The 19,801-nt window shown below is 40.3% G+C and overlaps 1 protein-coding gene across 4 annotated transcripts in view; it reads left to right on the top strand.

Annotated features, from left to right (window-relative positions):
* The window catches only part of DYNC1LI1 (dynein cytoplasmic 1 light intermediate chain 1), a 49,268-nt gene extending 38,401 nt beyond the window's left edge, over nucleotides 1-10,867 (top strand). For 2 of the 4 annotated variants that reach the window (XM_025376678.1, XM_025376674.1), the window contains 7 exons: nucleotides 1,241-1,376; nucleotides 2,807-2,918; nucleotides 5,717-5,776; nucleotides 5,905-5,949; nucleotides 6,573-6,693; nucleotides 7,620-7,775; nucleotides 9,942-10,867. In XM_025376678.1, coding sequence (XP_025232463.1) covers nucleotides 1,241-1,376; nucleotides 2,807-2,918; nucleotides 5,717-5,776; nucleotides 5,905-5,949; nucleotides 6,573-6,693; nucleotides 7,620-7,775; nucleotides 9,942-10,051 — 740 coding nt within the window. In that variant the 3' untranslated portion in view covers nucleotides 10,052-10,867. The remainder of the gene's footprint in view (nucleotides 1-1,240; nucleotides 1,377-2,806; nucleotides 2,919-5,716; nucleotides 5,777-5,904; nucleotides 5,950-6,572; nucleotides 6,694-7,619; nucleotides 7,776-9,941) is intronic. The other 2 variants (XM_025376675.1, XM_025376677.1) reach the window with 1 other exon arrangement.
* The last annotated feature ends 8,934 nt before the right edge of the window (nucleotides 10,868-19,801 follow it).

Genomic DNA, 19,801 nt, shown 5'->3' with positions numbered 1-19,801 from the left:
ATTATGTTTGTCTCTACCATGTTAAAGTTTCATATCAAAGTAAGTTTAGTAAGTTGTATTTAGCAATACTGCTTTTAAGTTCATAAGCCTCAGGTCATGTCCCAGAAAATATGAGTATCCCAGTTAAGAAGTTAGACTGTTCTCCCAGCATTTCCCCCTTGGCCTAGGTCACCATCTCCCTTGGAGAAACAAAGGCCAGTGCTAGAATGTGGGTTGTCATAGAATTTTGGGAGCCACTCTGAACCCATCAGTGGTCAGTGGTCACATTGTCCACGTATGTCTTTTTTTTTTTTTTTTTTTTTTTGAGACGGGGTCTGGCTCTGTCGCCCAGGCTGGAGTGCAGTGGCCGGATCTCAGCTCACTGCAAGCTCCGCCTCCCAGGTTCACGCCATTCTCCTGCCTCAGCCTCCCGAGTAGCTGGGACTATAGGCGCCCACCACCTCGCCCGGCTAGTTTTTTGTATTTTTTTTTTTTTTAGTAGAGATGGGGTTTCACCGTGTTAGCCAGGATGGTCTCGATCTCCTGACCTCGTGATCCACCCGTCTCGGCCTCCCAAAGTGCTGGGATTACAGGCTTGAGCCACCGCGTCCGGCCACGTATGTCTTAATATTTACATCCACTGTGTCTTTTGGATAAAAGATCATCTTCATGTGAGGTTGTGTGATTTCAAGTTTTGTCATGAAATGTGCTTTTGCCTTTGGTTATTCCTGAAAGCTTCCTCATTGGTACCTGCTGGTTCACCTTTCAACATTGGGTTTCTTTTACCCTCTGCAATGAGTGTCCTGAGGCTTATCCCTGAAGTCTTAATTCCTGTCTTTAGTAAAAACTACAAAGAAGCACTGTTACATACCATTTTTGTTGAAAAGGCAAACAAAACAGCTGCTGATAAGTAATATCCCCTCCATGAAGTTTAGGAAAGTTAAAGTCATAAAAATTGTCCTTTCATGTGCTTTAAATATAGAAGCAGTAGTAGTGTCAGTATTTCTAGATTTACCTTTACTTCTTAATGAGACTTCTACCTTCCTAAGTTAAATTGATCATGTAAAAATTCTTTTATCAATTGTAGCCCATATGAAGGTAGTATTTTTTACTTTTGAAATTCTTGATTACCATATAGTATACCTTTAGAGTTATTTCTGAAACCAAAATGCATAGAAATAAAAGTTAAGCTGAAAACACATAATTTTATGGTATTTGCTCATGATATTTGTCCAGAATTTTCTTTAACCATATTATTCAGATGGTGCAGCACTTATTTACACTTCAGTAAAAGAAAACAAAAATATAGACTTAGTATATAAATACATCGTTCAGAAACTATATGGATTTCCCTATAAGATTCCTGCTGTTGTTGTGGAAAAGGATGCAGTATTTATGTAAGTGCACTCTTAAATACATAATTTTATCATGTATTATTGCTACTATTTGATGGTGAATCATTATTTTCAGTTTTGAGTTGGGACTAATAGACCTTTCCATGATGAGTAAGTGAGAATCTATCTGTTCCTAGATTGGTTTTTGTTTATAACCTGTCTTGATTTATCTATTACTGCCTTTTAGATTTACTGCTGGCCTGAACCCTTTTTCAAAGGTTTTTACTATTACAGCTAAACTGTCTACTGGGTGCCTATATTAGTGTATTGTATCTGCTTATTCTTTAATTGATTATGATAGATAAATGGCCAAATATGTGATCTAGACATGCTTTTAAAAAGTTACCTGGCTGAGCACAGTGGCTCACGCTTCTAATACCCAGCACTTTGGGAGGCCAAGAGTGGATCACTTGAGGTCAGGAGTTCGAGAGAAGCCTGGCCAAGATGGCGAAACCCCCTCTCTAATAAAAAAATACAAAAATTAACCCAGGTGTGGTGGTGCATACCTATAGTCCCAGCTACTTGGGAGGCTGAGGCCCAGGAATTACTGGAACCTGGGAGGCAGAAGTTGCAGTGAACCAAAATTGCACCACTTCACTCCAGCTTAGGTGACAGAGTGAGACTCCCTTTCAAAAAAAAAAAAGAGAGAGAAAAGAAAAAAAATTACCTGAATAGTACAGGCGCAGTGACTCGTGCCTAAAATCCCAGCACTTGGGGAGGCTGAGGTGGAAGGATTATTTGAGCACAAGAGCCCAAGACTAGCCTGAGCAACATCGTGAGATCCCATATCTACCAAAAATTTAAAAATCAGCCAGGTGTGGTGGTACGTACCTGTGGTTCAGCTACTTGGGAGGCTGAGGTGGGAGGATCACTTGAGCCTGGGAGACGGAGGCTGCAGTGAGCCATGGTTGAGCCACTGTACTCCAACCTGGGAAACAGAGCGAGACTCAGTCTCAAAAAAAAAGATAACCGTATAAAATTAGGAGGTAATAATTAGTGCCCCCTTCCCCCAAGTTAACACCAATGACATTTGTAATATTGGTAATCTTTTTTGAGACAAGGTCTCACTCCTGTTGCCCATCCTGGAATGCAGTGGCGCAATCTCGGCTCATTTCAGCCCCTACCTCCCAGGCTCAAGCGGTTCTCTCTCAACCTCCTCCCAAGTAGCCAGGACTACAGGTGTATGCCACCATGCATGCCCAGCTAATTCTTTTCCTTTTGTATTTTTTGTAGCGATGGGGTTTTGGCATGTTACCCAGGATTTCATTTTAAGTAGAAATTAGTAAAACGTGGACATCATAATAAAAAGCTAATTTGTTTTCCATAATTGTTCAAATTGACTTCATAAAAGTGTTCCTTTTACATGATCTTGGACTGAATGCAAGAATGACTATATAAACGCTTGAGAATTTACCATATGTGTTTCTTTCCAGTCCAGCAGGGTGGGATAATGATAAGAAAATAGGAATATTACATGAAAATTTTCAAACATTAAAAGCAGAAGATAATTTTGAAGACATCATAACTAAACCACCTGTTCGAAAGGTAACCGTTTTAGTAAATAATTTCAATATTTAGACTTTAGACTAGACTGAGGGGAAGTCCATACTTTAAGATTGAAGGTAGAAAGGCAAAAATGTTCTTTTTCCATCTGGAGGCTTTCTAAGTATAATTTGGGTGTGTTTCTAATGTACGGTTTACATAAGGATTTGTTTTAGCAAAATATACATCAGCTATTCAGCTAATTAAATCTTTGCCCTTGGCATATTTATATTAGCAATTGTTAGTGCAGAATCCATATTCTAATATAGTGCCTTGGAAATCAGAGATTGGCATGAGTGAATATGTGGATCTTACAGAGTTTGAATAGGTAGAAGCTGTGAACTTTCCAATCTAGAGCTTGGCCAAGAGCCAAGAAGACATTGCTAGAATAATTCTGTTGGTTCTATCTTTTGAGGCAGGTCTTGGATCTTCTCTCCAGTTAGTTACCCACATTAGCTCACAGCTATCCAAGAACTTGCAATTTTTTGTATTGTTTTAAGTTTTTTTTTTTTTTTTTTGAGACGGAGTCTCGCTGTGTCGCTCAGCCTGGAGTAAAATGGCATGACCTCAGCTCACTGCACCCTCCGCCTTCCAGGTTCAATCGATTCTGTTGCCTCAGCCTCCTAAGTAGCTGGGATTAGAGGCACCCACCATCTTGCCCAGCTACTTTTTTTGTATTTTTGTAGAGGCGGGTTTCACCATGTTGGCCAGGCTGGTCTCGAACTCCGAACCTCAAGTGATCCGCCTCCCTCGGCTTCCCAAAGTGCTGGGATTACAGGTGTGAGCCACTGCGCCCGGCCCAGTTTTAGTCTTAACTCTATCTATTAAATCAGATGCCAGAAGATACACTGCTTTCCTGTATCTTGATTTCATGTTAAGCAGTGTATAGTGTTCTATAGATAGAGATGTTTCCAAAAGCTCTATAAAAACGAGTATTTGCATAAATAGACTATCCCTAATCTGAAAATCCAAATGCTCAAAAATCTGAAACACTTTGAGCACCAACATGACTCTCAAAAGGAAATGCTTATTGAAACGTTTTGGATTTTCAGATCATGGATGCTGAACTGATAAGTATTAATGCAAATATTCAGCAATCTGAAACACTTCCACTTCTGGTCGCAAGCATTTCGGATGAAGGACACTCAACTTGTGGTACTTCTCACTGACTGACTTTAATCTTGACATACGTATCAAGAAAAAATAATTTTGATTTAGAGTCTTCAGAATCCAAACACTCATAATATAAAGCATCCATCTTCTGTTCGTGGGTTATTGTTAGTAATAAAAAAAGGTCAGCCAGGTGCGGTGGCTCACACCTGTAATTCCAGCCCTTTGGGAGGCCGAGGTGGGCGGATCATGAGGTCAGGAGTTTGAGACTAGCCTGACCAACATGGTGAACCCCTGTCTCTACTAAAAATACAAAAATTAGCCAGGCGTGGTGATGCGTGCTTGTGATCCCGGCTACTTGGGAGGCGGAGGCACGAGAATCGCTTCAACCCGGGAGGCGGAGCTTGCAGTGAGCTGAGATGGCACCATTGCACTCCAGCCTGGGCAACAGAGTGAGACTCCAAAAAAAAGAAAAAATGAAAAAGTCAAATGAAAAATCAGTTGGTGTGGTATTTGGTTTGGATATTTATTAAAAGAAATGCATACATAAAAATAAAAGAGCAAAAATATTTTGCATTCTTTTACTAATAGATTATGCTTTTTTAATTTATCTTTTTCTTTTATTCATTCCACAAATATTTATTGAGTATCACCTCAGGCCCTGTTTAGGTTCTAAGTGCTAAATGGGAAGGAGAGTGATACATATAATAAACCAATATATAGACACCTGTCAAGTAGTGATAAGTGCTACAGAAATAAAGCAGGGTGTAGGGAGAATAAGTGAGGGGACTGGGCTATGAGGCATGCTGTTTATGAACGCTGGGGGAAGGTCTTTGATAAAGAGGAGAGAATGCTGAAAGCAGAGGGAACTAAAAGTGCTCATGCCCTGAAGCAGAAATGTATGAGGAAGACTGAGCAGGAAAGAGCTGTGAGGAAGGTTAGAGTGCTAGGAGATGAGAGGCAGAATTAAGTTATTGTGGGTCTTTTATCATTAGGCTACAGTAAGGACTTTAGGTTTCATTCTGAGTTAGATGGAAAGCGATTGAGAGTTTAAGCAGGGGAGTGATATAATCTGACTTAACCTTTTAAAAGAATCACTGGCTCCTGGGAAGAAAATAGATTGGGTATGTGTTATACAGCAAGAATAGAAGCAGGAGACTTTGCAATTCCTTTTCCTAATTACTCAGCTCATAGAAGAGCCATTATATTTTGATTTCAGAGAAACAAGGGACAAGTTGCATTTCACTTAACTAGGATATTACTGGCCCTTTTAAAACACCGTAACTGCTGTTTAGCAAATTTTGTAAGCATGATTAATATGCTTGTGACTCTAGGGTTGTGCTGTTTAACACAGTAGCCACTTGCCTCATATGCCTTTTAAATGTAAAATTAGATAAAATTAAAAATCAATTCCTTAGTAACACTAGCCACATTTCAAGTGCTCAGTAGCCACTGGTGGCTAGTGACTGCCATACTGAACAGCAGAGAGATAGAACATTTCTAGAACTGTAGCTAATTACTGGACATCTCTGCTGGAGGCCTTGGGTAGGGCAGCTCACACATGTGAACGTAAATATAGTATAGGTAATGTTCACATTCTTGAACTGTTTTTTAATTAATCTAGAGAATAAGTTACTAGTGGTGTTAGCATAATATATTAAACTTGCTCATTTGTGCATTGCTCATTTCAGTTTGTACATGAGAAGGAAATTATGGCAGAAGATGATCAAGTGTTTCTTATGAAGCTACAGGTATGAAATTATATCAGAAGCAGACTTAGTATGGTTAATAAGTAAACTGTTCTTGTGTGTATTTTCTTTAAAAATACACTAGTATATGCTATGAATGTCTAAACTAGGATTATTTTGGTTTTTTTCAGTCCCTTTTAGCAAAGCAGCCACCAACTGCAGCTGGAAGGCCTGTGGTCAGTATTACAAATTTTGACAAAATGATTAAAATGCAGTACATATTATTTTAGTTCTTTTTTCTTAATTATGTACATATTTCATATGGGTGTGCTTTGATATAAACGTGAATTCAGAATGCTTCTGTAATTTGTGAGATTTTAAAAGTGTAAAGATCTATTGGTAACATTTGTTGTGTGTCAATACTCAGCCATTTATGTGTCATTTTACAAATTCTCACAACCACCTTATGAGGCAGAGCTGTTAATTAGCCCCATTTTGCAGATGAGGAAATGGGAGCCTTAGGGAGGACATTGTGGCTTGCCTGAGATTATAAAGCTAGTAGAATACAAGTCCAGATTGGAAACCAAATCTGACTCCCAAGCTTGTAACTATACATCATCAGTCAATATGTTCTTTATTTTCTATGAAAGGAAAATTAGTATGTTAAAATGTAATGAGCCTCTGTCTGGCATTCTCTAATAGTGAGGACAGGATTGCTAACAATTTTGTCAATGGCTTGCATCATAAAAGTACCAGCAGAACAGGGGATAGTTGCAAAGTAATTTCTTTTTATAATAATAACTTTTGTGAAAATGGAAGTTTCAGGTTTTTATAATTGTATTTTCCTATTTTTACATAGGATGCCTCACCAAGAGTCCCAGGAGGCTCCCCGCGAACACCAAATAGATCTGTATCATCTAATGTTGCCAGCGTATCACCCATCCCTGCTGGGTCAAAAAAAATTGATCCAAACATGAAAGGTACATCTCTTTTTAGGAGATAACAAGATGATACATTTTATGATAGTAATCTAAAATTCCACCTTTTGCCATAACTATTTTCATTCTTGTGCAGTATCTTTTAGGCTTTGTCTCTATGGACATATAATCTCATAGTTAATCAGATTGTAAACCATTTTACAGTGTATTTGTGATGTATCATTTCCATGATAGAAGTTTTGTTATATTTAATCACTTTCCTGGTAGATCATTGAAGAAATTCACAATTTACACTATAGTAGGTAATCTGCAATTAACATAAAGAAAAAAAACTATATGCATAATAGTTATTTCTGTAGGAACAATTGCCATAAATGGGATTAGTAGGTCAAAGAGTTTGTTTTTATGCCTTTGGATAATATTTTTTCAAATGGATTATTCAACTTTGCATGTCATCAACATTGAGTGCTGCAGTTTTACCACAACCTAATTAACAGGCTTTAAATACTACCTAATAAGAGTTTTTCCCCTAGTATTTTCCTTCTATTTTTGTTTCTCTTCTGTGAATTGTTTATTGCTATCATTTGCCCATTTCTCTCTGGGAACTGCTGCCAGTTTTCATGTAGGATACCTAATATTTGAGGCAATTTCTCAACAGTTCTATTTTTAAAGAATTCTTTTCAAAAGGGAGATATATATTAGTATATAATATCTTTTTGTTTAAAATACCTTTGACCTTTTAAAAATAACATTCTAATTTTTAAATATTACACTCTTAAAGTTTACTCATTAAAGAAATTACTCAGCATCAAAAGATCAAACTAGACTTGAATTTGGAATATAAAACTCTTAAATTTTAAGTTTATTCATTTTCTGTGTGTGATTACTATAATAATAATTTATGGAAAAATCTTATGTTTTGACTAAAGCTTTTTTTTTTTTTTTTTTTTTTTTTTTTTTTTAAATAGCTGGAGCTACAAGTGAAGGTGTTCTGGCAAATTTCTTCAACAGTTTGTTGAGTAAAAAGACTGGCTCTCCAGGAGGCCCTGGTGTGAGTGGTGGTAGCCCTGCAGGTGGGGCTGGAGGTGGAAGCAGTGGTTTACCACCATCCGCCAAAAAGTCAGGTATGTGTATGGGGAGCAAGTCACTTTTTAAAAATAACAGCTTTATTGAGATATAATGAAGTTCACTGATGCATAATTCTGTGGTTTTGGTATCTTTACTAAGTTGGGCAGGCCATTACCATAATCTGATTTTAGAACATTTTTATCTCCCCAAAAGAAACCTTGAATCTTCTCTCTTTCTTCTGTGGATTTGCCTATCTGGACATTTCATGTAAATGGAGTTATACAATGTCTGGCTTTAACAAATGTTTTTGAAAGTCATACATGTTGTACTATGTATCAATACTTTTTTTTTTTTGAGACGGAGTCTCACTCTGTTGCCCAGGCTGGAGTACAGTGGTGTGATACTGCAGCCTCTGCCTCCAGGGTTCAAGTGAGTCTCTTGCCTCAGCCTCCCGAGTAGCTGGGATCACAGGCACCTGCCACCATGCCCAGCTAGTTTTTGTATTTTTAGTAGAGATGGCGTTTCACCATGTTGGCCGGGCTGGTCTCAAACTCCTGGCCTCAAGTGATCTGCCCACCTCAGCCTCCCAAAGTATTGGGATTACAGGTGTGAGCCACCATGCCCAGCCTTCATTCCTTTTTAATTGCTGAATAATATTACATTATATGGCTGTACCGCATTTCATTTATCCATTTACTGAGTGATGGACATCTGAGTTTCATCTGCTTTTTGACTATTATTAATATGGTGCTGCTTTGAACATCCATTTTTGTGTGGATATTTGTGTGTAATTCTCTTGGGTAAGTACTTTTTTTTTTTTTTTTTTTTTTTTTTTTTTGAGGCGGAGTCTCGCTCTGTCACCCAGGCTGGAGTGCAGTGGCCAGATCTCGGCTCACTGCAAGCTCCGCCTCCCGGGTTCACGCCATTCTCCTGCCTCAGCCTCCCGAGTAGCTGGGACTACAGGCGCCCGCCACCTCGCCCGGCTAGTTTTTCGTAATTTTTAGTAGAGACGGGGTTTCACCATGTTAGCCAGGATGGTCTCGATCTCCCGACCTCGTGATCCGCCCGTCTCGGCCTCCCAAAGTGCTGGGATTACAGGCTTGAGCCACCGCGCCCGGCCTTGGGTAAGTACTTAAGTGGAATTACTGGGTTGTGTAGTAACTCGGTTTAAACAAAGGTTTTGAAGAACTGCCAGAATGTTTTCCAAAATGCTGTATCATTTTAAATAGTCAGCAGGTTAGGAAAGTTTGTTTCTCCATATCCTTGCTACATTATTATTGTCATCTATTGTTACCACTCATCATCTTCTCTAGATGCTAAATTTTTTTTTTTTTTTTTTTTTTTTTTTTTTTTTTTTTTTGAGACGGAGTCTCACGCTGTGTCACCCAGGCTGGAGTGCAGTGGCGCGATCTCGGCTCACTGCAAGCTCCGCCTCCCAGGTTCAGGCCATTCTCCTGCCTCAGCCTCCGAGTAGCTGGGACTACAGGCGCCCGCCACCACGCCCGGCTAGTTTTTTTTTTTTGTATTTTTAGTAGAGACGGGGTTTCACCATGTTAGCCAGGATGGTCTCGATCTCCTGACCTCGTGATCCGCCCGCCTCGGCCTCCCAAAGTGCTGGGATTACAGGCTTGAGCCACCGCGCCCGGCCGCTAAATTTTTGTTGCTGTTTTCTGTTTTACTGTTCTTATTGTCCTGTGCCTTAAAAAAAAAAAAAAAAACCTTTATGAGGTTAAATGATAGGTGCCAGTTTTAACTCCATTTGGTAACAGATCTACAATTTAAAATGAGGGAATTTGTTTTTTCTTGAAATGTATATTTTTTTTATTTTTTATTTTTTAGACAGAGTCTCACTCTTGCCCAGGCTGGAGTGCAGTGGTGTGATCTCAGCTCACTGCAACCTCCACCTCCCGGGTTCAAGCAGTCCTCCTGCCTCAGCCTCCTGAGTAGCTGGGATTACAGCAGGGTTTCACCATGTTGGCCAGGCTGGTCTCGAACTCCTCACTTGAAGTGATCCTCCCACTTTGTCCTCCCAAAGTGCTGAGATTACAGGCGTGAGCCACCACATCTGGCTTGAAATTTTTAAATCAAGGGTTGTTTATGTAATTTAGTGTGCTAAATAAAGTTAATGAAAGTGTTAGCAATTTTTAAATGAAGAGATATTGGTGAAAACGATACTTTCACTTATATCTAAATCTTGTTTCTTTTCTTTTTCTTCAATGTAGGCCAGAAGCCTGTCTTAGATGTTCATGCGGAACTAGATAGAATTACACGAAAACCAGTTACAGTTTGTCCCACAACACCTACATCTCCTACGGAAGGAGAAGCTTCTTGAAGATACCAAATAAAGCCATTTATTCAGTTTTCTGGGATAAAGTAAACATGCCTCTGCCTTTTCCTTCAAAAGTGGAATTAGAAAGCTGGAGTGCTTCTTCAGATGGACTAAATTTATGTCTTTTTTTTTTGTGTGTGTGTGTGGTTGCCCATTTTTTAGAAGGAGCTATACAGAAGAAAAATTATTCTACATTATGTAGGATTGCTGTTTGCATTGCCATTTTGCATAAGGAAGTAATTTTTGATTTTGAAAATCTCAAAACTTTTAGATCTGAAATACAACCATGTGATCGTATTCTAAAGGCTATTTAAAACGTAAAAAGAGTTTAGGGGAAGGGCAGAAAACATGCAATCTGGGAATTGACTGACTTGGAAGTCTAAGCTTATTTTAGTTATAACTATTAAAATCATTTTTAAAAATTTGTTAGTTTTGCTGACAGAGAAAAATCGTCAGTTGTCAGATTTTGCACACCAAAATAAATGTACCACCACACACGGAATATGCTAAGAAAATTATCAGATAGCGTTTGATACACTAGTCATTGTCTCAATCACTGATCCTGTAAGTTGTCACCAAAATATGATTTAGAAATACTGGCCAAGGTGTTTCTTTAACTGAGAAGAAAAGAAAGCACACTGCCTAAATGTGTAAAAGAAAAATGCAGAGGTTATTCAAATGTAAAGAGGTAACAATCTTTGGATTTGTCTATACATATATATATATATATGGCTTTGCCTTAATATACCCCCTTTTTTGTTTGTGACTTTCAACTGTAATCAGTTAATAAAGTATTTATTCTCTGCATTCAGGTTCAAATAACTTGTTGCATTCTCTTATGTTTAAATTTACATGTGTCAGCTAATAAATGAGATTCATTAGTACAGTCATCCCTTGGTATCCATGAGGGATTGGTTCCAGGACCCACCTCAGGTACCAAAATCTACAGATGCCCAAGTCCCAGATATAAAATGGCATAGTATTTGCATATAACATTCACATCCTCCTGTTTACTTTAAATCATCTCTAGATGATAATACTAATTCACTATAAATGCTATGTATATACTTACACTGTGTTGTTCAGAGGAAAATAACAAAGTGCCTGTTTAGTTGCAATTTTTTTTTTCAAATATTTTCCTTCTGCCATTGGTTCAATCCATGGATATGGAACCCACAGATACAGAGGGCTGACTAATTTAAAATGTTTGACCTAATTAGTAATATAATTATTAAGCATTCTGACCTAAGAGATAAATGAATACATGAGATTCCCTATCCTATAAATTTCCTTAATTTGGGAATTTGCCTTGGTCAATACATCTTCCTCACAGGCCTGCCTCAAACTCTAGAATCGTATGTCAGCATATCTAGTAGATAAAAATACAGCCTTTTATCATTTAACGGGAAGAAGTTGTTTTAAAAGCTTGGCAGTTGCACTAACACATAGCCACTCCCTTACAGGTGAGAACACCTGTTACTGAGTCCACCTTTTCAATACTTAGTTTTCAATTACTGTTTTAGAAACTTCAGTAAGAACAAATGGATCTTTTTATTGAAGTTCAGCTAAAGAACACATCTACATTTGACCTGAGTCATTTATATAGTTGGAGGCAAAATGGTTACTGCCCTTTAAATTGGTCTTTGTTGCTACTTTGAAATCAATATTCCGAAGTTTTTTTAAACAAAAAGTTTGAAGACAATACCTCTATTATCTAACACAATCACTTCATTAAAACTTTAAAATCTATTTAGTCTTAACAGTATTTGACACCTTATATTTAATATAAATGTTAAAAATACGTGAGAGATTGGGTGTGGGTGGTTCACACCTGTAATCCCAGCACTTTGGGAGGCTGAGGTGGGAGGATTGCTTGAGCCCAGGAGTTTGAGACCAGCCTGGGCAACATGAGACGACATCTTTACAAAAAGTTATCAGGGTGTGGTGGCACATGCCTGTAGTTCCAGCTACTTGGGAGGCTGAGGTGGGAGGATCACTTGAGCCCAGAAAGTCGAGGCTGCAGTGAACTGTGATTGTGCCACTGCTAAACCTTGTTGCAAAAAAATACATATATATAAAATATATATGTATAAATATATATATGCATAGATGTATATGTGTATATGTATATCTACATGTATAAATATAGATATACACGTGCGTGTATATGAGAGGATAAAATGGTGTTCATGGACATACAAAAATTTATGAAAACATTTTGTCTGAGAAAATATTTGAGGTAGGCCAGGCACGGTGGTTCATGCCTATAATCCCAGCACTTTGGGAGGCCGAGACGGGAGAATCATGAGGTCAGGAGTTCAAGACCAGCCTGGCCAATACGGTGAAACCCCGTCTCTACTAAAAAGACAAAAAACTAGCTGGGCGTAGTGGCGGGTGCCTGTAATCCCAGCTACTCGGGAGGCTGAGGCAGGAGAATCACTTGAAGCTGGGGGGCGGAGGTTGCAGTGAGCCGAGCTCCCACCACTGCACTTCAGCCCCAGTGACAGAGTGAGACTCCGTCTCAAAAAAAATAAAAATAAAATCTGAAACCTATTTTTGTAGCATTTTTTTGCAAGTAAATTTGTTTTAAAACTATTTGTTTTTAAGCAAACTTTATTGAAGTACACAATACAGAAAAAATGTACAAGTGTATGGTTTGAAGTATCACAAGGTGACCACGTATAACCAGCACCAAAATAAGCAACAGAACATTAGCCAGCACTCACAGAAGCTTCCAGTGTGCCCCCTCAATCAATATCACCACCCACCAAGTAACCACTGCCTAACTTACAAATACGCAGATAAGTTTGGCTTATTTTTAAGCTTTATATAAATTGAATCTTACAGAGTATTATTTTAGTGCCAGGCATCTTTCAATATCAGGTTTGTGGTTAATCCATTTTGTTGCGTGTATCAATAGTTATTGCAGCATGTTATTCCATTGTGTAAATATAGTATCTATTATGCTATAGATGGGTATGTATTAGTTTCCTGTTACTGCAGGAAATTACCACAAATTTGGTGACTTAAAACCATACAAATTTATTATTTTACCATGCTGGAGGTTAAAAGTCCAAAATAAGCCTTACTTGGCTAAAGTTAAGTGTCAGCAGAGCTGGCCTTTTTTTTTTTTTTTTTTTTTTTTTGAGGCTCTAGAAGAGTATCTGTTGTCTTTCTTTCTGGCGTCTAGAAGCTGCCTGCATTCTTTGGCTCTTGGCCGCTTCTCCAAAGCCAGCAGCCTAGCATCTTCAACTCTGCATCCATCACATCACTTTCTTTCTGATCTCCCTGCCTGCGTCTTGTAAGGATTGAAGTGATTAAATTGGGCCCCCTTGAATAATTCCATATACCCTCCCTCAACACTTTAAATATTTCACTGCACTCTCTTGCTTGCATTGTTTCTGAAAAGGAATCAGATGAAATTCTTATCTTTGCTCCTCTAAAGGGGCTTTTTTCCTCTGGCTTCTTTCAAGACTTTTTCTTTAATTTTCTGCAATTTGAATATGATATGCCTAGGTGTAGGGTTTTTTTTTTTTTTCATTTATTTTCATTTTATTTTATTAATTTTATTTTATTTTTTGAGGCAAGGTCTCACTCTGTCACTCAGGCTGGAGTGCAGTGACTCAGTCAGGGCTCACTGCAACCTCTGCCTCCCAGGCTCAAGCAATCCTCCCATCTCAGCCTCCCTAGTAGCTGGGGCTACAGGCACGCACCACCACACCCAGCTAATTTTTGTATTGTTTGTGAAGACAGGGTTTCACCGTGTTGTCCAGGCTGGTCTCAGACTCCTGGGCTCAAGCCTCTTGCCTCGACCTCCCAAAGTGTTGGGATTACAGGTGTGAGCCACTGCACGCAGCCCATTTATCTTTCTTTTTTTTTTTTTTTTTTTGAGACGGAATCTCGCTCTGTCGCCCAGGCTGGAGTGCAGTGGCGCCATCTCGGCTCACTGCAAGCTCCACCTCCCGGGTTCACACCATTCTCCTGCCTCAGCCTCCCCAGTAGCTGGGACTACAGGCGCCCGCCACCACACCCGGCTAATTTTTTGTATTTTTAGTAGAGACGGGGTTTCACCAAGTTAGCCAGGATGGTCTCGATCTGCTGACCTTGTGATGCGCGCGCCTTGGCCTCCCAAAGTGCTGGGATTACAGGCGTGAGCCACTGCACCTGGCCCATCTATCTTTCTTAATGCTTCCTGAACTTCATGGATCTGTAGTTTGGTGTCACATTAATTTGGGGAAATTCTCAGTCATTGCTTCAGATATTGATTTTGTTCCTTTCTTCTCTTGGTATGCCTACTATCTATCTATATATTACACCGTTTGTAGTTGCCCCACAGTTCTTGGACATTTTGTTCCTTTGTGTGCGTGTGTGTGCATGTGTGTCTGTTTTCTGTTTGCTTTTCAGTTTTGGAAGTTGCTATTGACATGTCCTCCAGCTCAGCAATTCTTTCCTCAGCTCAGCAATTGTCTCCTTCAGTCCAGTCTATTAGTGAGCCCATCAAAGGCATTCTTTGTTAGCTTTTTCTTAGTCTCTAGCATTTCTTTTTGATTCACTCTTAGACTTCACCTCTCTGCTTACATTACCCATCTGTTCTTGCATGTTGTCTACTTTTTCCACTAGAGTCCTTAGCGTATTAGTCATAGTTGTTTTAAATTCATGGTCTGATAATTCCAACATCCCTGCTATATCCCAGCCTGGTTCTGATGCTTGCTCTGTCTTCAAACTGTTTTTTGTATGCTTCACACTTTTGTGTTAACAGTTGGATATGGCCGGGCGCGGTGGCTCAAGCCTGTAATCCCAGCACTTTGGGAGGCCGAGACAGGCGGATCATGAGGTCAGGAGATCGAGACCATCCTGGCTAACATGGTGAAACCCCGTCTCTACTAGAAAATACAAAAAACTAGCCGGGCGAGGTGGTGGGCGCCTGTAGTCCCAGCTACTCAGGAGGCTGAGGCAGGAGAATGGCGTCAACCCGGGAGGTGGAGCTTGCAGTGAGCTGAGATCCGGCCACTGCACTCTAGCCTGGGCAACAGAGCGAGACTCCGTCTCAAAAAAACAAAACAAAACAAAAAAACAAACAAAAAAAACAGTTAGATATGATGTACAGTAAAAGGAACTCTGGTAAGTAGTCCTTTAGTGGTATGTAGAGAGAGGAAGCTTTCTATATTCCTATGATAAGGTCTCAGTTTTAGCAAGCCTGTGCTCCTGGGATGTAAACCTCACAGGTGCCTTTCAGTACCCCTACCCCTTTTAGGTGGGACAGGATGTCTAGAAGGGGCTGGAGTTAGGTGTTTCCCTTCCACCAGGTTGGTTTGGCGCTGATAAAACCTCAACAGGTGAGACTGTGATAGAACCATTTCTCTTGAGGACAGGGCTTGTTAAGAACAGAATGCTCTGGCATATTTCAAAATGGTTACTTTTCCCCCCTTCCCTGCCAGAAGCATGAGAGATCTTCACTCTGATCTTCACTGTGAGAACCTGGGAGAGCTCCTAGAGGTAAAACTCACGAAGTGTGGGAACCCTCTTATGACTGGGTCTTTGTAGAATAACTCACACACTTACCCAAACTGAGCCTCTGGGCAATTCATCAATTACAGTTAAGATTCCTCTGTCCCGGCCGGGCGCGGTGGCTCACGCCTGTAATCCCAGCACTTTGGGAGGCCGAGGCGGGCGGATCACAAGGTCAGGAGATCGAGACCACCGTGAAACCCCGTCTCTACTAAAAATACAAAAAATTAGCCGGGTGCGGTTGTGGGCGCCTGTAGTCCCAGCTACTCGGGAGGCTGAGGCAGGAGAATGGCGTGAACCCGGGAGGCGGAGCTTGCAGTGAGCCGAGATCGCGCCACTGCACTCCAGCCTGGGCGACAGAGCGAGACTCCGTCTCAAAAAAAAAAAAAAAAAAAAAAAAAAAGATTCCTCTGTCCCAGTACCGGTTCCCGCAGGGGTGTATGCCCACTGGTTTCTGCTCCGGTAAGTTGTGATTGTGTGTCGCTGGTCTGCCTCCAATTTGGGAGGCAGTGGTTTGCCCTGTGACCATTTCTCTGACAGCTCTACTTCTTTTTTTTTTTTTTGAGACAGAGTTTTGCTCTTGTTGCGGAGGCTGGAGCACAATGGCACTATCTCAGCTCACTGTAACCTCTACCTCCCGAGTTCAAGCAATTCTCCTGCCTCAGCCTCCCAAGTAGCTGGGACTACAGGCGCCTGCCGCCTCGCCCGGCTAATTTTTGTATATTTAGTAGAGATGGGGTTTCACCATGTTGACCAGGCTGGTCTTGAACTTCTGACCTCAGGTGATCCACCTGCCTTAGCCTCCCAAAGTGCTGGGATTACAGGCGTGAGCCCCCACTCCCGGCCCTGACAGCTCTACTTCTTAGGACAAAATGATGACCTCAAAACTCCTTACATGCTGAACTGGAAATCTTATTTATCCCCCTCAAGATCCTCAGTCATATCTGCAAAGTTTCTTTGCCAAGTCATGTAACATTTGCAGGTTCCAGGGATTTGAAAGTGGACGTTTTTTGGGGCACTGTTACTCAGCCTAACCACAGGATGCCTGGGTGATTTTTAGTATTTCAATTGTTATTATGAATGATGCTGTTGTAAACACTGTTGAATATTTCTGATGGAAAACATGTTTTCATTTCTGTTGGGTGTATATGCAGGAGTGGATTATTGGGTCCATAGATTATATATGTTTCCAACCTTAGCAGAGAAAGCCAAAGTTTTTCCAAAGTGGTTTTGAGAATTCCCATTCTTGGGAGGAAATATTTGCAATCATAGATCTGAGAAAGGCCCAGTATCCAGAATATATAAAGAACTCTTACAAATCAATAACAAGACAGCCCAATTTAAAGATGGGTAAGGGATTTGAAGAGGCACTTCTCCAAAGGAGATATAAAAATGTAAAATAAGCATGTGAAACGGTACTTAACGTCTTTAGTCATTGGGAATATGCAAATCAAAACCACAATAAGATACCACTTCACAACCACTAGGATGGCTAAAATAATGAGTGTTGGTGAGCACTTGAAGAAACTGGAACCCCCATCCATTGCTGGTGGGAATGTAAAGTGGTGCAACTGCTTTGGCAAACAGTTTAGTGGTTCTTCATAAGGTTAAATGTTACCATATGACCTGGCCATTCCATGTCAAGGTTTATACCAAACAGAAATGAGAACATATGTCCTCACAGAAACTTGTATACAAATGTGTACAGCAGCATTATTCATAATAGCCAAAAGGCAGAAGCAACTCAAACATCCATCAGCAGACAGATAAATGAAACGACATATCCATACAATAAACAATTAGTCATGAAAAGAAATGGAGTGTTGATGTATGCTATAACATGAACGAACCTTGAAAACGTGTTAAGTCAAAGAAGCTAGTCACAAAAAGTCATGTTGTGTGATTTCATTTATGTGAAATATCTAGAACAGCAAATTCTCTGAGACAGAAAGTAGATTAGTGGGTTGCTAGAAGGTAGAGAAAGGAGGAAATAAGGAGTGGCTGCTAGTGGGGTTTATTTGGGGGGTAAGGAAAGTACTCTGGAATTATATAGTGGTGGTAGTCGCACAATCTTGTGAATATACTAAAAACTACTGACTTGTACACTTCAAAAGGGTGAATTTTGGGCCGGGCGCAGTGGCTCACGCCTGTAATCCCAGCACTTTGGGAGGCTGAGGTGGGTGGATCACGATGAGGTCAGGAGATCGAGACCATCCTGGCTAACACAGTGAAACCCTGTCTCTACTAAAAATACAAAAACTTTGCTGTGCGTGGTGGCGTGCCCCTGTAATCCCAGCTACTCAGGAAGCTGAGGCAGGAGAATCGCTTGAACCTAGGAGGCGGAGGTTGCAGTGAGCTGAGATCACGCCACTGTGCTCCAGCCTGGGTGACAGAGAGACTCCTCATCTCAAAAAAAAAAAAAAAAAAGGTGAATTTTATGTTAATTATATATAATTTTTAAAAAAAGAATTTCCATAACTTACCAGCAACATGAGAGTTGCAGTTGCTCCACATCCTTGTCTACACAAACTATTGACTGTCTGCAATTTTAGACATTCTGCCAATGTATGGTAGGATCTTGTGGTTTAAATTGTATTTCCTTGATAACTAATGAAATGAAACATATTTCATGTTTACTGGCCTTTGGATATCCTCTTTTGTAAAGTACTTGTTTAAGAGTCTTGTCCTTTTTGGAGGTGGAGAGGGCGGCTATATGACTTTTTCTTATTTATTTATTTATTTATTTGAGACAGAGTTTTGCCCTTGTTGCCCAGCTGGAGTGCAATGGCGTGATCTCGGCTCACCATAGCCTCCGCCTCCCAGGTTCAAGTGATTCTCCCGCCACAGCCTCCCAAGTAGCTGGGATTATAGGTATGCGCTCTCACGCTTGGCTATTTTGTATTTTTAGTAGAGATAGGGTTTTTCCATGTTGGTCAGGCAGGTCTCGAACTCGTGACCTTAGGTGGTCCACCTGCCTTGGCCTCCCAAAGTGCTGGGATTACAGGTGTGAGCCACCATGCCTGGCCTGACTTTTTCTTATTTTCTTTCTTTCTTTTCTTTTCTTTTCTTTCTTTCTTTCTCTCTCTTTCTTTCTTTCTCTCTCTCTCTTTCTTTTCTTTCTTTCTTTCTTTCTTTTTCTTTCTTCTTTCTTTCTCTTTCTTTTTCTTTCTTTCTCTCTCTCTTTCTCTTTCTTTTTCTTTCTTTCTTTCTTTTTTTTTCCTCTCTCTCTCTCCTTCCTTCCTTCCTCTCTTTTTTTTTCAGTCTCACTCTTTTATCTCTTCCTTTGTAATGTCTTCTTGTTTATTACACCTATACTTCAATACAGAATATTATAGAACTCGTGAGAGGAAACACCTTTAATTGTTCCCCATCCCAGAGTAAAAACTCTCAATATTTCACCATTAAGTATATTTGCTGCATGCTTTCTGCAGAGACTCTGTCAAAAAAGGAAGTACTCTCAGATGAGAACATGTCCTGGCAAAAAAAAAAAAAAAAAAAAGGAAGTGCTTTTTTTCTGTTGTTTGCTTGAGATGGAGTTTCACTCTTGTTGCCCAGGCTGGAGTGCAGTGGCACAATCTCGGCTCACTGCAACCTCCGCCTCCCGGGTTCAAGCAATTCTCTTGCCTCAGCCTCCCGAGTAGCTGGATTACAGGCACGCACCACCACGCCCGGCCAATTTTGTATTTTTAGTAGAGACGAGGTTTTTCCATGTTGGTCAGAGCTGGTCTCCAATTCCCGACCTCAAGTGATCTGCCCACTTCGGCCTCCCAAAGTGCTGGGATTACAGGCGTGAGCCACTGCACCCCACCTGGAAGTGCTCTTTTTTTCTAGTCAGTTTATGTTACGAGTTTTGTCATGAATGGGTGTTTAATTTTATCAAATGCTGTCTTCATCTATATAGATTGTTTTCTTTTTTTCCACTAATGGTATGAGTACATTATCTTTTTTTTCTTTTTTTCTTTTTTTTTTGGTGAGACGGAGTCTCACTCTGTCGCCCAGACTGAAGGGCAGTGGCGCTATCTCCGCTCACTGCAAGCTCTGCCTCCCAGGTTCACACCTGGCCTACATTACCTTTTAAAATATTAAGCCAGCCGCGCGCGGTGGCTCACGCCTGTAATCCCAGCACCTTGGGAGGCCGAGGCGGGTGGATCCCGAGGTCAGGAGATCGAGACCATCCTGGCTAGCATGGTGAAACCCCGTTTCTACTAAAAAAAAAAAAAAAAAAAAAAAAAAAAAAAAAAAAAA

Source organism: Theropithecus gelada, chromosome 2 (assembly GCF_003255815.1).
Source record: "Theropithecus gelada isolate Dixy chromosome 2, Tgel_1.0, whole genome shotgun sequence".
Classification (NCBI taxonomy): domain Eukaryota; kingdom Metazoa; phylum Chordata; class Mammalia; order Primates; family Cercopithecidae; genus Theropithecus; species Theropithecus gelada.
Note: the sequence above shows the minus strand (reverse complement) of the source record. Positions and strands in the feature narration are given on the sequence as shown.